This window comes from Dermacentor andersoni, chromosome 2 (genome assembly GCF_023375885.2).
Source record: "Dermacentor andersoni chromosome 2, qqDerAnde1_hic_scaffold, whole genome shotgun sequence".
In the NCBI taxonomy this organism is placed as follows: Eukaryota; Metazoa; Arthropoda; class Arachnida; order Ixodida; family Ixodidae; genus Dermacentor; species Dermacentor andersoni.
In genome coordinates this window covers 158,271,782-158,288,789 of record NC_092815.1, presented here as the reverse complement: position 1 = coordinate 158,288,789, position 17,008 = coordinate 158,271,782, and the positions used below count along the sequence as shown (strand labels likewise).

Genomic DNA, 17,008 nt, shown 5'->3' with positions numbered 1-17,008 from the left:
TTGAATGTCTGTTGAGGCTGCATTAATGAATATTGACCCTAACATGGACCGGTTCCTGGCTCATTGATATGCTGCAGTAAGGTATAAGCTAGCTATTCAGTAACTAGAATATATACAGTAGAATCTTGGTGATACAATCAGACTTGATATGAATTTCAGGATATGAATTTTTCAGAAGTCCTGTCCCAAATCGGTTAGGTTACAATGTGCTAGATTTCAAATATTGTTAACTGCTTTTCGTGCTACGGTGGATTGTACGAACAATCGAGTCCCTGCGCATTCCCTGGTGCACCACTAGTGTCAGACACTGGCTATTCTCAGGCCGGCGAAGTGGCCACACTAATGCGCCGACTGCATTCCTGTTGCCAGGGCGACCTTTTTCTATGGGTAGCCCTCTGTATTCCATGCTGTTTGTTGTCTTCAGAAACCAATGGCAATTGGCAGCTTATCTACCTTTGCACCCATCAGATCACATGATACGAAGTAGCTTCGCTGCCGCGAAGACAGAAGTAGACATATTCCCATATCTTGTGCTAGTCATGTCCTTATCACCATCAAGCAGCAGCTTGGAAATGAAAATCAGTAAAAGAAACTTGAGATAACCAGGCAGATCTTGACATGTCGGCTTCAGGACACTTAAAGTGTACAGCTCACTGCTGCCAAAATGTGTGCCAAATGTGCTAAACAAGTGCACCGCCAGCAATTAAAATTCATATCAGTCAGTAGGAGCGCTCCCTGCGTGCCATGTGACTGCAGTAACGAATTGCGCCGCTAGTTTTCCCTTTTTGCAATCACTTTTATTTGCACCGCTGTGTCTCTGCATGGAGAAATAGTTCAGTGGCTCTCTGATTTCGTGCTTACTGCAGTATCAATATGGTGGCACAGCGTCAACGGAAAACCATGCCCACACGATCAGCAGTGCGATAGCATCACCCAAAGTCTGATTTTCTTTCCAATTTCAAAAACAACGCACCAAAAATGTTCACTTTTCAAATTCTGCTGCATATTCCTTTCAAATATTTCCCCATGACATAAAGGAATGTCTTAGGATTGAGTAAAAAGATTTATTAGAAAATAGGAAATCTTTAGCAAATTGTCCATTTTATTGCCACATTCCCCTAACTTTCCCAATTTTCTTGCGTTTTTGGTGACACAAATCTTGGCACCGCCTCAAGACATTCGCATCATTGAGATTCCAAAGTAGATGCTTGATTACTCCAAGCTCTCACAGCAGCAAATAATGAATCGCTCTAAGACTGTTATACCATGTGTGAAATGTTAAAGGGACCCTTAAACAATTTTGGTGATACTATTGTGCAAATGTACTGAGTCGTTCGGCCAGGGCCTTCTGATCATTAAATGATGCATTTAACCGCTCCACTTATAGTGTGTAATTTATTATAAGGTTTTAAAAATGTGCATTGCTACTGATCGCAGCGGTGCCGCTCCCCTGAGTTTTCAGCCGCCCTCTTACAATTGACGTGGCAGCATAATTGACATCAGTTGGGCAAGCTATCCGATTGGCTACCCAGGTCACGTCACCAATAATTTTTCCAACATTATGATGAAAAAAAACGTTCATAATAGTTTGAATGCTGGTTAAATTGGTTGTGTAAAAAAAAGTAACAGAAATGGAATACACAGTGATAATGTATTGCTACACTCAAGCCCTTCAGGCACACAGCAAGTGTTGTCTGCTTGTGTTACAACGTGCTCCGTGTTTACACGAGCTGCGAGGTCAATGTTGGTCTCGGGCTTTCTTTTCGTGAGCACCATGGATCGGCCTTGTTACGCTGTGGGCTGTAAATCTAGCGATCAGTGACATGTTGAGCTGCGAGATCGTGTCCCTCTGCAAAGCAACATGCAAGTGGAGTGGCTGCAGTGCATCAGGCTATTAATGAGCGATCGGCACCAGGATCTACGCATTTTGCGGGTGCCACTTCACGCTGGGGGATTACTACCATAATAGAGAGTTTAAGCGTGTCCAATATTTCGGTAAATGCAGGTGAACTGGACGTTTTGCCAGATGAGAGGAGGCACAACATGAGCAGCCTGCAGGTACACCCACCTGGTGGCACAGAGCTAATATAGCTGTGACCAAATGTATTCTATTTTGCTGCTGGTGTAAATTTTTGGCAGCAATGTAATCATGAACATGTTGTCTTCTTAACCCTTTGAGGGTCGAATTATTTTGAAAAGAACTTTCCCAGGTGTTCAAAGTACTTTATTGCGGATATTGAATGTACAAGATATATAAAGTAGGGAATAAATAGTAAAAAAAATTAGGAACAGTATTTTGGTGTCGGCATCACTCAGAACTGCAATATGTTCAATAGTATTTCAGAGTGTGGTACTCCTTGAAACACGGGTCTCCGCACAGTGCCTTATTGCAGTCTACACACCTAAATGTGTGTGTTCTTCTCTTGGAGCGACGAGTTGTGTTGGCGCACACATGACAGCTCTGCTTGCGGCTGCCTTGGGCAGAGGTCTGAGGCACCCTCTCGCGTTAAGCGCGTTGCCGCAGAGAGCGAGAATACCTCTTCAGTGGCGTTGATAAACAAGCTAAGAGCAACGCCAATCAAGATAGAAATCAACTTCCGCCGCCCGTGCGATAGCGTGCCGACAAAGAGAAAAATACCGTTTCACTTGCCTCCGTTGCGATCACACGGCGGAACTGAAACCGCAAAAGGGGTGTTGCCGCAGTCTCCGCTACATGCTGAAACTAGAAATCAGCTCTGTTTATCTCCCCAAGAAGGTAGCACAAATTTCAAACGCTTCTTGTAAGTCCTAAGAGGTGGCAGCACCTCCCAGTGAGCACGCATCGTCATTATAGCGCGAAATTTCAAACGGAGGGTCAAAACCGTACCCGTACGGCAAAGACCTTGCGGGACAGAAAACTGCCGCCGTACGTGTACGGCAAAAACCTTCAAAGGGTTAAATGTTTAAAACGTTTTACACTTAGTTGCATCAATATTAGCTGTGTGTGTGGCTGGCTAACCTCTGTCCCACCAGGTGGCTGCACTGTGCTGGCTGCTTAGGCCACTCATGTTTGCGCTGAAATTCCTTGACCACAGGGTAGTAGTATGGAGGGGCATTAGTCTACGTCTCCGCCCATCCGTCAAAACGCCCAGCTCACCTGCGTTCATCGAAATATTGGACATGCTCGGCACTGTGACTGAGCACTCGCAATGAATGCTGCTTGGATAGCGCTTGCTAGGGATCGACGCCAAGTGGCTAGTGGAGAGGTTGGAGAGGCATTGCACGATGGCTCCTAGGCACCAGAAGTAGACGACACGATGTCGCATCATGACGCAGAGCCAGAGCCCTGATCGCTTGGCGAATGAATTGAGGAGAAAAACCATGGCTAGGGAAGAGGGTAACTTTTAATCTTCCATTCCTCTCTTAATATAAGACACTAGACCGCGGCCCAAATATATTGCAGTACCTCTACCCTAGGTGTCTACAAAATTTGTCCAAACCATTTCAGGGACCCTTGAATAATGGAAGAAAATGCAGTTGTTTTTGGCCTGATGCCTTTTTTTTTATTCATTAGGGGATAATGTGTACGATACTGCCACCTATCACCCACTTGTTCTGTTTTGGTTTCTTGTTAGCATTCTGGCACTTTAAGTCAAACATAGTGTACTTAAACTGCAAAAATGCGGGGGCGTCATAATCATCTAAGGAATACTTCTGTATTCATTTACCAAGCTACTCTGCTTTTATTATTCTGCAATACTTGCTTGCAGCAAATTTGGATTGATGAGATTTTTTTCTTTTAGTGCTTGGCAGTTATCCGAGTGGCATGGTGCTTTTTCATTAGCTCTGTCTTGTGTGCTTCCTGGTCTTGTAGGTGGTGACTGTGAGGATGATGATGATTCTGTTTTTGAAAATGGCTCACTTTCCCTTTCGCACGAGGAAGCTGACGTCACACACGAGGTATTAGTGAGCTTGTTCATTTATTTATTCTTTCTAAACTGCAGGCATTATTTGCCTCTTTGTGCTTTTATATCTGCTTGAAAGAGGACGCCGCAGTGGCTCGCCCGCTATGTTGTGCTGGGCACGAGGTCAGAGAATCGCATCCTAGCTGCTGTTTGAAGTCTGTGTTGGAAAAAGAATGCAAAAAATGTGCAAGTACTTGTATTTAGATGCAAATTCAATAAATCCTAAGTAGCCCCTCCCCCTCCTTTCTTTCGGGCCGAAATCAGTCTTAAAGGGACCCTAAAACATTTTTTGCCAAAGTGCAGAAAGGCATTTGAAGTGAAAATGGGCTATTTAAGAAATACTTTCCCACATCTTTGCGCAATGCAAGGACATGGGATCGTTCCCCACCTGCGGCAAGTTGTTTTTTTATCCACTTTCATTGCCATTAAATTTACTCGCCGTGGTTGCTCAGTGGCTATGGTGTTGGGCTGCTGAGCACGAGGTCGCGGGATCGAATCCCGGCCACGGCGGCCGCATTTCGATGGGGGCAAAATGCGAAAACACCCGTGTACTTAGATTTAGGTGCACGTTAAAGAACCCCAGGTGGTCGAAATTTCCGGAGTCCTCCACTACGGCGTGCCTCATAATCAGAAAGTGGTTTTGGCACGTAAAACCCCATAATTTAATTTTAATGGCCATTAATTTATCATTTCTTTAATTTAATTAGTAAGTACAAGTAATTCCCTCTGTGTTGTCCTTGGTGTCTTTGTTTGTTGGCTTCTTATGATATGATTAATAAAAATTGGGCCCCTCAGTTAACCTTTTTTCTTCTTGTTCATTACTTAAATAGTCTCGAATTAGGCAACATTGATGCCTTCAGGTAACATGTGTGGGTTTATTGACCAGTTGCGTTCCCCCCAAAAAAAGATCACTTACTCGTGACGCTTGCGGCAGAAAGGATGTTCCACATTCGCCTCCAAGGTTTGTGAGTGGTGGCGCTGGGTAACACTCCTCAAGGTTAGTTCCAGCAGCAAAAACATAAATACCCAAGAAAGTATATGGGAAAACAGTGCCGCAGTAGCTCAGTAGGTTAGAGTATCGTACACGTAATGCAAATGACGTGGGATCGTTCCTCATCTGGGGCAAGTAGTTTTTTCATATTTTCATTGCTATAATTTATCATTTCTTTAATTCAGTTAGTAAGTACAAGTAATTTCCCCTATGTTGTCCTTGGTGTCCTTGTTTGCTTGCTGGCTTCTTCAATGCATTCAATGCGTACTTCAATGCGTTCAGCAGAAGTGGAGTTATTGGCAGTCAAACGCGGCCTCTGCTGTGCTCCCGTTCCTTCATCAATGCCTTGCACTGCGAAGGCTAAGGCGCAGTGGGGCATGCCTGCAACGCTCCGCCTTCTAAATGTTGCCATGGTGCACAGTTCAAATTTCATTTTGGATGTTAATGTAGACACCACGACTTCCGCCTTTGGAGCCTACGACGCGCTAAATATAAGCCAAATGCGGTTGTCCTTACCGAACTGCAGTGTGCTTAGCAAATGGACTCGTGGCGGCGGCCGCGGTATCTACGCCATGTGGCTGACTGCAGCTTGATGTCAGCTATCGGCCAATAGCAGCCGTCTAAGGGAATGATGGAATAGTGCGTCAGATGACGAAATAGTGTATCTAGAAGAGAGTGAGGACAGAGCTTTCTGTTGAAAAAATAATGTTTGAGAAAAAGGTGACTTCGTGATCCACTTGCGAGCTTCAGACACCACGTACAACAGCAAAACTTGTCTGAGATGGTAACAGCAGCATATGACACCCGCAGACTATGTTATTTCAGTAAGTCTGAGGGGTGGCTCAGGGCCCCTTTAAGTACCCCACTACGGCATCCTTCGTAGCCTACTGTGCGACTTCAGAATGTTAAACCCCACTAGTTCTTATCTTCCAGAAAACTACAAACTAGACTCAGTGTAGGAATGCTGTCCTTACTGACTGCCTCTTTACTTTCGAAGGGGTAGCATGTTATTATAAATACAGGAATGCGTGCGGAAATATTTGGACATAGCAAATGGAATGGAGCACAAAAAAAAAAAACACAATTTGTTCAGATTGAATTGAGAATGTTTTTTAAAATGAGAGCATTGCCTCAACATTTCTTTATTCAACGACAGAGATAATTGCTGCCATGATTGTCGCCTCATTACTGTCTGTGTGAAAGGCAATAACGGGGCAGTCTACAGCGAAATAAACTTGCGCCAACATTTACACTTAATTCATCTGTGGTCTCACCACATTTAGCAGGCGCACATGCAACTTTAGCAGTAAATGTGACTTTTCATTCTAATTAGCATGTTCTTGAAAACTGAAATGCACATGTATTTATTAGAATTAATTGCAGTCCATGGGAGCATCTCCTGTCTAGTTTGCTTTGGGATGTTGTACTGAGTTAGTGGTCAGCTTTTATCACTTTTGGTAGTGTTGATCCCACTTTTTGTGGCTGTGATTTCATCATTTCGTGGTTATGTTTTGTTGAACTTCCATGCTCCTAGCTGCTTCCAAGCTTTGTACATTTGGTGTTGCCAAAATTGGCCCATGGCAGTACTGTTTACAGCTACATTTGGAGCATCCTAAAATATTAACACTTTTGTTGCGCTGTGGTTGTTTGCCTAACATGTTTCAGGCAAATGAGGTTGCTGGAATGCATGAGCAGTGTACTGATGAAGGCACCTTTCAAGGCACAGTGGTCCCCTCCGAGATTGATCAAGCTGCTCAGGCTGCTACTACTGTAAACGACGGCAAGCCAGAAGGTGTCGGAGAAGATGTTGGGAAACCTGCAAAGTCTAATACAGCAACGCCATTAGAAACTGAAAATTCTCTTCCATCAGCCACACAATTGGAAACTGAAACATTGTCTCCAACTCCGGCAGTAAGTTCCATCCCATTTCTTGTCCTTTTGCGCTGGGCTTCGAAATGTGATGATAAAGCTTGCTAGTACACTAGCCCTGTGTTGGTATGTATCGGAGCAGCCTAGCAATATGCACCAGCTGGTGATTAGCGCAAGCACTTCATTGCTTTGTATATCTCTATTGCTGCATTGGTGCCAAATATAATGCTGTTGAAGGGAGCACTCAAGTATTGTAAACAAGCACTGTTGTAAAGTTGACTGAGGTGCAATGAGGAATAATAGTGGTTGTGAAAAGAGGGTATGGTGCCTCTGATAAAGTAAAAAACTGCGCCGAGCAGCAGACAATTGCTGTTCATGAGAATGCTTTCACCCTGAAAGAACTGCACTTGCCCTTACCACAAATGCTTACAGAAAATAAAGAATGGGCAAGATGTGAAAGTACTTGCTAATAATTTTCTGCAGCCATTCATCTGTTACAAATGCCACCATATTGAACAACTGTAAACTTGACCGAACTTCCATACTTGTTGTCCTTGTCAGCAGTGTTAGCCATTGCATGCATGTGAAGTATAGCAATTCTTTTTGTTTTTTCACGAGAAGTTCATGAGAAATATGAGATAAATGGTGAACATTTCACTACTTTGTACTGCATACCAGCATGCACTAGAATGTGTGGGACTGTTTAAAGGCACTTGCATCTGTTATGATAGACTGGATCATTGAAAAAACATGTGCATGTCATTTTATGTGATTGTCTATGGTCACTTGCTTTGCTAATGGTATTGGTACCAGTGGCCAACATTATTATTAGTATTGTAGTTATGCATTTAGCTTAATGGGTATGCATGTGCACTTCCTCTATTTGTGCATGCTGCTGACACAGATGCACAAAAAAAAAGGTGGCTGGGAATAATTTGGTACTGCTATAAAACATTTCTGTGCAGGATTGGTGGTTGAGCGTAAAGTATCATACTGAATCAGCATTCTTGCGTTGAAGAAAACCTAAGGAACAGAACCATGCAAACTTAGTAAGCATCCATCAAGAACGGCATCGGCGGAGATCGAACACCCTAAATGTGTGCAAGAATTCCCAAATGCAATCTCTAGTTAGTGCTGAAGTTGTTGGAGGTTACTCAAGTTTACAGAAATCTTTATGAAGACCACTCGAAACTCTAAAAGCTCTCCCCTGGCTGCTGTGGCGTCCACCTGCTCCAAGGTTCATTGCACCTTTTATAATGATAGTCCTTATGAGTTTGCTACACATTATGCATTAAGAGTTTTAATCACTTTCTACACAAGGTGTACTCACTTCCTGCAAAATTTCACCTCGCTTCGTCTTCTCTCCTACCTGTGGCAATTATTTGAAAATTGCCTGTAGATTCCTGCAACACAAGCATGGGTGAAACATTTGGTACCAAAGTGATGATTCCAAACAGGAAACGACAGGTCAAGGTTTCTCTGGAAGTCCTCTTAACTGCTGTTGCTGTACAACTTCCCAATATTTTTGCCATGTAGCACTGATGATATACTAATCATGCTGCACTGGCTTCCTGGGCTGGAAGTTGTAGAATATCACCGTATGGACAATTCTACAGTAATATAATGTGCAAGTTCTGGTTGCATGCTGCTGCGAGGACTGTGTAAAGGGCAGTTACAGCCTTTTGAATTGACATGTACCAAAGTAGTGTGCAGTTCATTTCATCTTTGTGTGCATAGTCATTGGGCAACAGATCAAGCTCCCATCAGATTAAGCAAACTGTTTAAGACATTGGGACTTCGCATTGCCGTTCACTTATTGTCCTCACTGTAGCACTTTTGGGGTATCATGCATGCATCACTTATTTGATTGCTGTACTTCGCAAACTTGAATCTTCATGATCTCCTCTTTTGCAACACCATGCACTTTGTGCCCCTACCACAGCACACTTTTCATTAGCTTACCAAGCACATTATTGGTGCTGTGGTCCAGCTTGTGAGCCGCTTAGTGCTATGTTTGAAGCAATGAGTGTGTTATGCTTTAGCATGCCCACTTTTTTCTTGGCAATATCCTCTGCACTCCATGCACATGCCTTCGGAAATCTGCAGTCCCACTTCATACTGCATTTTCTCTTTCCCATTGAGGTATATTCACACAACAGAGCAATCAACAGAGCATTTGAGCGGGCAGATGGTGTATCACATGATCATACATCACCCACTCCTGTGGCACTCCCTTGGTACTTGCAAAGTGCTTTGCAATATGTCTGAAAGCCAAATCACTGTTTGAATTTCAGCAAAAAGTACAAAAATGTTGATGGTAAAACGCTTTGGTCTGACGGCAATCATATTCCATCCAGGCCAAGCTGCTCATCGAGTTGAAATGCATGCAAAAAATGCATATCTTACGGTGTTAGCTCAGTGTCCATAAATGAACATGCGCAGTGTTTCAATGCGTTTGCGCTGTCACCTATGCATTGAAGATGTCTGTCCTGTGAACCCAGCTTTAGCTAGGCTTCTCTCTCTTTTTGTCAGCCAGTAGCAACACTGAACACAGCTTATGGGTACTCTGTCCAAATGACTGTTGCCCTTAAATAAAAAAATACAGTCAGTGTAACAAATAGTACAAGAGGTTCTGACAACTGATTTACCTTGGCTGCTGTTGCCAATTGTCTACCTCTGAACTAAATGTGTGTCTTGTTCGCTCTTGTGCTCACTCCTTTTGGATGTTCGTATGGACACTTACAAATGGTGTTGCACTGTTTTGCCTCTCGCAACGTGTAACGGCACAACCACGGGACTGCAATCACAAACTGACAGAAGAGCGTGCTAGTCCTGTTTTTACTGTTTTACTTTTTTGTTTGCACCTGATCTTTAATTCATGATAGACCAACTAGCCGGCTCCAAGGCTCTTCTGGCTTAAGGTGTTGTAAGTGGCAAAAATGTAGATACAACTGTGGTAACAGAAGCCACAAGTTTAAATGGGTTGCCTGCCATTTTATGCTTTCTCAGTAAATGAGGAGCTGTTGCAATTGGCTCCACATAGGAATGCTAGTTGAGGAGAGTTGAAAATAAAATTACCCATGTGTATGGGTGCCCTGAACTTCCAGCTTGACACGACACATGGCGAGACGACTGGTGCTTCACACCCTTCACAATATGGTGCGGAAGCTTTGCCAAGCGCACAAGACACCGTATGCGACACAGTTAAGGACATAAGTGAAGTCCAGCGCTGCAGCGAGAGCAGAGACTGTCTGATGACCACCGAGGAAGCTGCAGTGTTTGATGAAATCGACGACATCTTGAATGATGCCATGGACAGTGAGTGCAGCGAGACAAGTTACAGCTTGGTGCAGCCTGTGCAGCTGCAGCCACCTTTGACTCCACCTCGAGTGAGTGAGGATATTCTGGCATCGCTTTGCTACTTGCAGGAATTTGTCACTCAGCTGTTGCAATGACTCACTCGGGCAAGTCGTTTCTCGAACAGTGCCTAGTAATGTAACAATAAACAAGTAACCAGCTCATTTGGTCATTGAGGTTGACAGCTGGCAGTGGCCCATCTCCTGTCAAGGTTTGAAGGTCTAAAATAGTGGCCAATCAGCTAATGGTGTTTGCAGACCTGACATGTTACATTAGGTTTATGTTTCCACAACCTTGCTGTTTGTAAATTGTAATTGAAACTCCTTTGTTTGCAGATACCTGTACTAAAGAACCTTTGGCATTATCATTTTCCTATGAGACCAGCCATTTAGAACATGATTGACATTACTGAAGTTAAAAACAGGTTTCTCTGACAATAAAAAACAGCGCTAAACAACAGGACGACTGAAGGGACAAATACAACAGCGCTGACTAACAACCAAAAGTGGTTGTTAGTCAGCGCTGTTGTCTGTATCCCTTCACTCGTCCTGTTGTTTAGCACTGTTTTTTATTGCTCGTAATCATGAACCAACCAGCCCAAATGCGCACTCTTTTGCAAGTTTCTCTGATTTAGTATGTTGCAGTGAGTGAGATCACGAAATCTAGTTCAGGTTTGTAAACTTGTGGTGCAGCCTAAAAATCTATCTTTTGTGAGTGAGTTGTGCAAGTGTGCAAACATGGTATCTTGACTTGTCACTGCTGCAGCTGAACAATGGGAGGTGAGATTGCAGCCATGCGGTCAACTTTTGTGATAAGTTTACCTGTTTAGAAAAAAATTGTTGGTTTTGCACAGAGGAGCATGCAAGTAAGGTATGGCATCTTTGCATACATAATGCTAGCTGCACATCCCTTCAAGGCACATAGCTTGCATGCGACTGCTGGACTACTCAGCCTTAAATGAACGAATGCCTTGCACTTCAATTTATTTACTTTCTTGAAGTTTCTTCATGCATCTTATGCACGAAAAAAGTCATGTGAGCACATTTGAGGCGCTGATCTTGTGCATGTAGTACTAAGTGTTATGCATGCTAATATGGTATACTGCATGCCAAGTTTGTGGCTTTGTGGCACCATAAGGAAATTTCATCATTCCAGAGCCTCGAGTGTTTCTAGTGTCATTAAGCAGTTCTAGCAGTGTTCATGTTAAGTTAAGCTTAATGTTTACCAACCTGACATCGTCTCGTATTTGGTTTTTTTTGTCAAATACTTATGCCTAACTTAGTGTTTCTTCTCACTGGCCATGGCAGCGGTAATTGCAAAGCATTGCAGTGGACTGGGCAGTATTGCTTATGTGCGCACGGTTTGTTGCCATGCAATGTTTTTGAAGGTGCACAATGGCTGAAGACAAATTGGCCTTTCGTACGACTTCAGCTTTCTGGAGTTCATAAAAGGCGTATTTATATTACTGACAAATGTCAGCCATGTGCCTTTTCAGGTAGCCTCCATTGATACATCCATGTTTAAGAGCCTTTTGCAGTGTATGAGTAAAATTGTTCAAAGACATTAGTAAGAGCCTGTTGTAAGTGCTATTTATGACTCTTCTTCTATTATCTGTTTGCTGTGACCAGTTGTGTTTCTGGTATAGCGTGGGGAAACATGGGGAAGGTGGGAGGTGGAAATTCAAGGTGATGAGCAAAACGAGAACAAGGTAAAAGCGGGAGCCAATGTTTTGACAAGTGGACTTGTCTTTTTCAAGGCGTGAAAAAGATAGTATGGATACAACTGAGTCATCCTGGATTAAACTTTAAGATAAACTGCTGTAAGTGACATTCCTGGCCCTATGCAAGGAGCTTATCATTTTGGTCCATTTTACATGCCTACGAGCCTAAACGGCTTTGTTGCTTTCTTTTAAGAATTCACATGTAGTCGAGTGCCAGCAGCCCTCAAGTCATCTGATGTCAACACCAAAACCTGCTAGTCCAAAGTCTTCCACAGGCCAGCACACAGCCGGGCTTCCACGCACAATCAGCTCCTTCCGCAAGCAGCAACGTGATGCCACGCCTCAGCACTCCTCTTTTTCCACACCGTCAAAGACTTCAAAAGAAATTGTTGCGGGAGAAGAGGAGCAGTTGTCCCTGGATGACAAACTAAAGGCAAGTTATTCTTGCTCTTTCATTCCTTCAGTTCTTTCTTTTTTAACTTATTCCACGAACTTTCAGCATCCTCCAGTGGCAGTGTATGAGAAGCCTTGGAATATTTATGTATCCAACTTTAGTCTGATGGTATTAGAATTCACTGTGTAACTCGCCACAATAGCTCAGTGGCTCAGCGTGTGGGCCATGGCAGAATTGTTCATCTTCGGCTACTTTTACAGTGTTTGTGACAGTGTGCACATTGTACCGAGCCAAAATGAAGCTACTGCTTGCTGCAACCGCTGCAGACGAAACCGTAGTTGCTGTTGACGCGATCATGGATGGCGACCATGCATTTCCGAAGGCTCGGAGTTAACGCACACACCGAGTCAAAATGAAACTTCTGTTTGCCGCAATTGCTGTGGATGAAACCGTGGTCACAATCGACATGATCATGATGTATGCTGATTATGAAGTTCAAAGGCCCGTGGAGAATGTCGCGCCATCTGTGGTGGTAAATACGATAAAGGATATAAAGGCACAAATAGCACAAAGCATCCTGGCATTCCTGTCGTTCCCCATACAGTTTACACTGATGACTGTGGCTATGAAGACTCTGTCGCTTCATCTCGGATGGATGCTAATGCAGTTTTTGCTAACTTGCATCGTACATTCAAGGCACTCTGCACTTGCCTCGCTCCAAGAGTTATCCGAATTAATTAGTGTGATGCCAAATACATCAAAATTAAGAGTTTGTTGCCATTAAATCATGCGTACACCTGCCGGGAACAGAGGACAAGTCCGAATTATCCAGTTTTCCTCATTATCAAGGGCTGAGTAAACGTGGTTTGAGTACTTTTTGTACTTATATTTAGGTACACATTAAAGAACCTGTGGGAGGTGGTTTGAAAAGGTAGCTGCTGTAGCCACGGTTTATTTAGGCCAGCCAGCAATGGTGCTGTGGGATCTCTGCGAGCAGCAGCTCCCACGCCCTGCTCAGGCCGAGCATGCTAATGTTGTATTCTTGTGCTACATGCCTGCGAGACGTCTTCTTCTTTACCGGCTGTGGAGGTGATAGTTGCACCACTACAGGGCCCCCTCCTAGTGCAAAGCAAGATTGAAACATGTGCAAAAAGTGTGCCTTGTGCGTTGTGACTCAGCAAGCAGAATTCAGGCATATTGGCTCATTTTTGGGGCATGTCGAGAGTTCAGGTCGTTAAGGGGAATAATATTGAAGATGGTGTTGTCGAACGGCACGCAACAGCGGAAGTGGCATCGGTAGTGTCGTTGGTAATAGCAGTGGCAGTCGCTGGTAGTGTTGGGTTCTGCACTCCGAGAGAGATGTACCAGGTAGCATCAGCAGTGTAGGTTATGAGTGAGGCGCAGCCACAGTGATGTCGTAGCATGAAATCACGACCTGCTGCAAGTTCTCATAAATGCCTGGGCCTGCAGAAGTTGAAGCTCCGAAAGAAGACCGTCTGGCAGCTTGCGACTTGTGTGGTGATAGTGCAAGTGTTGGTCGCTCACCTTGTTGACGTAGAAGTGATTCTCTAGCTGAAGAAGCCAGATAGCAAAGCTGCTCCTGCAAAACTTCAGCAGGCCACATGTCCGCAGAAGGTGTGAGCACAGAACATTGGAAAGCTCTCCTGCTGCTGCTTGCGGTGAAATCTTGAATGCCAATAGCATCAGGGTTGCGGTGGTCACTGAAGGCATTGCCAAGGTTGTACTTGTGGTGTCACTGTGCCTGCGAGAGTGAAATTTGCACCTAGTGGCATAACCTCTGAATCAGTGATGAGTGAGGTGCTCCTGAACAGAAAACTTGCAGGAACATCCAAGGAAGAAGATTGGTGGGTTGTAGTGTAGCCGAAAGTGCTTGTATTTGGCCCAGTGAATTCCTTGGAAAGAGTCATTGCCTTTGAAATCGGGAGGAGGCTCACGAACCAAGTAGAGCTTTGGTGCTGGGGCCAGCGCGTGCTGATGATCAGCACGGGTGTAACGCCATGGACGTAGCCGACTTCCAACTGTACGATGCCATCCTCGAACATGGTGCTCCACGTCACCTACTCACAGATCGCGGTCACTACTTCTTATCTCGTGTGGTTGATGATCTACTTCGATCATGTATTACTCATCACAACTTTACCACCTCGTGTCACCCTAAAACCAATGACCTCACCGATTGTCTCAACCGTACACTGACTGATATGCTTTCCATGTACGTTTCTTATGATCACCACGATTGGGACGTTGCCCTTCCATTCGTCGCATTTGCATACAACTCATTGTGTCATGACACTGCCGGCTACTCACCCTTCTATCTTCTCTTTGGCCACCATCCCTTATTACCCTTTGACACCTCGCTCCCTTCTGATCCGGCATCCATGTCCACGACTTCCTATGCGCAAGATGCCATCACGCGTGCGCTAGTCGCGCGCACAGTAGCTGCGCTCGGCTCTCATCATCACAGACTGCACAAAAGTCCCTTTACGATCGTCGACACCGGGATACTGCTTTTCCACCGGGCTCTCTTGTTCTTCTCTGGCTCCCATCTCGTTGTGTCGGCTCTGTGAAAAGTTAATGTCGTGGTACATCGGGCCCTACCACGTGCTCTGCCAGTTGACCCTGTCACCTATGAGATAACTCCCATGGCATGCACTTCATCGATGGTCACACAACGAAGTGATATTGTACATGTTTCCTGCCTCAAGTGTTACAACTGTGCTAACCCATTTTGACCACAACCAGCACTGGGATGGTGCTTCACCGGCCAGGGATAATGTCACGAACAGTGGCGAGGACAAGGATGTTGTAGTGGGGCTGGGTCAGTCTCTCCTGTTGGACTGAAAAAGACCTGCTAAAACCTGTGTGCCCTGTGCAGTCTTGACTAGCCAAGTGCTAGCTGTTTACTGTCGATTAAATACTCCCCGTAACAGTATCTTCACAATTACCGAGAATTGGACCATGCTTCGCTTACGCTCAAGGGCTAACAGGCTGAACCGGGCCGGGCCAGGCTGGGCCCAAATTTTTCAGGCCTGGGCTGGCTACCGGTCAGGTTTGAAACAACCTAGTTGAGCTCAGGCGGGCTGCTGCATAGGCCCGGGCCTGAAAAAACTGCCCATGCAGTGCTCTACTTCAAGTCCTAGGTGGTCAAAATTAATCCGAAGTCCTCCACTATGGTGTACCTCATAATTGTATTATGGTTTTGGTACGTAAAGCCCCAGAATTTTTCTTTATTTCACTGTGTACTTTTCTTCTCATTTCCTTGGACACAGTCCCATCAAACTCAAGCTTTTAGAGAGAAACATTCTTTGCCGTTTACTTTGATTTTCCGGCTGCTGAATGTGTAGGTCCCAATGAAAGTAATGTCAACATTGTACCATTGTTGTCTGATTGGCCAGTACCGGACATTTGCGAAGAAACACTGCATATAAGTGCGACTCGAGGTGGCCTGTGGTGACAGGTGATGCAATTAAGCATGGACATGAGTTCAAACACAAACACGCTGTCATGTCATCATCTTTCTGCCATTTTCACTCTGTTGCTTCACTGCATTATATCGTCGTCAGTCCATCATCATGCCCATCGTTATTGCGATGTCGCCGCAAAGTCACCATGTCATCATGGTTGTTCCATTGTGATCTTGCCTTTGTCATCACAACGTCGTCCTTGCATCATCATTCCATGGTCTGCATTCCAGCTTTATCATCCTATTGTTTTCATGCCATCATCTGAATTTTAGCTCTGTCATTCCCTTTGTCACACTGCCGTCATCAGTCCGTGTCGTCATGCCAATTGTCGCCATTGCATCATCATCATGATATCTTCGTTGTGTCTCAAAAATCGTTCCACTTTGTCACCCCATTGTCGTCATGCCACTTTCTGTGTTCCAGCTTTGTCATTCCATTCGTCACGCTGTTGTATAATCATGCCATTATAGTCATACCATCAGCATGACCTTGTCATCATTCGGTCATCTGTTCGGCCATGTCGGTGTCATGGTCATTCCGATATAATCATTACGTTGTAGTGATTCCAATGTTATGCTGCTATTTGCATGCCATCATTGTCATTCCAAAGTCTATACCATTGTTATCATGCCATCAACATTCCAGCTCTATCATTCCCTTTGTCATACCGTCGCTGTCATATCAGTGGCATTCCAGCATCAGCATCATTACGCCATCGTAATCATACCATCGTTGTCATCCCATTGTCATATTTTGTTGTCGTCATGTAGTTGATGTCATGTCGGTGTGATGTTCCCATCGTCGTCATTCCATTGTTGTGATTCCTTCGTCCTCACTCTGTCATCATGCCATTGTCATTGCATTGTCATCATGTTGTCATTTTGTCTGTGCTGTATTACACTGGAAGACATCTATAGCAAGACCATTTTGGTGTTGCGATTCAAGTGTTGCCATGCTGTTGTGGTCAAACAGTTATTCCATTTTGGTCATTCCTTCGTGGTCATGCTTCGCATATGCATGGTCAACCACAACAAGTTTATGTTAAATGAGGTGTTTTCAAGTGAAAATGTGCTTAACTGGCTTGTAGTCTTTACTTACAGCTGGTCTGCAACTGATTCCCACACTATGTGGAATTGTCCACAGATTCTTACTGTAATAAGCAACTCAATGTATCTCAGATTTTTCTTTCAAACGATAATCTTTTAACCTATGATTACAATTGTATGTAAAATACTTGTATGTAAATAG

The 17,008-nt window shown here is 44.3% G+C and overlaps 1 protein-coding gene across 4 annotated transcripts in view; it reads left to right on the top strand.

The window, feature by feature from the left end:
* Window positions 1-17,008, top strand: part of LOC126540547 (uncharacterized) — a 73,764-nt gene that overhangs the window by 22,005 nt on the left and 34,751 nt on the right. For 2 of the 4 annotated variants that reach the window (XM_050187380.3, XM_055076108.2), the window contains exons 7-10: window positions 3,854-3,939; window positions 6,601-6,846; window positions 9,912-10,193; window positions 12,075-12,314. In XM_050187380.3, coding sequence (XP_050043337.1) covers window positions 3,854-3,939; window positions 6,601-6,846; window positions 9,912-10,193; window positions 12,075-12,314 — 854 coding nt within the window. The remainder of the gene's footprint in view (window positions 1-3,853; window positions 3,940-6,600; window positions 6,847-9,911; window positions 10,194-12,074; window positions 12,315-17,008) is intronic. The other 2 variants (XM_055076109.2, XM_055076110.2) reach the window with 2 other exon arrangements.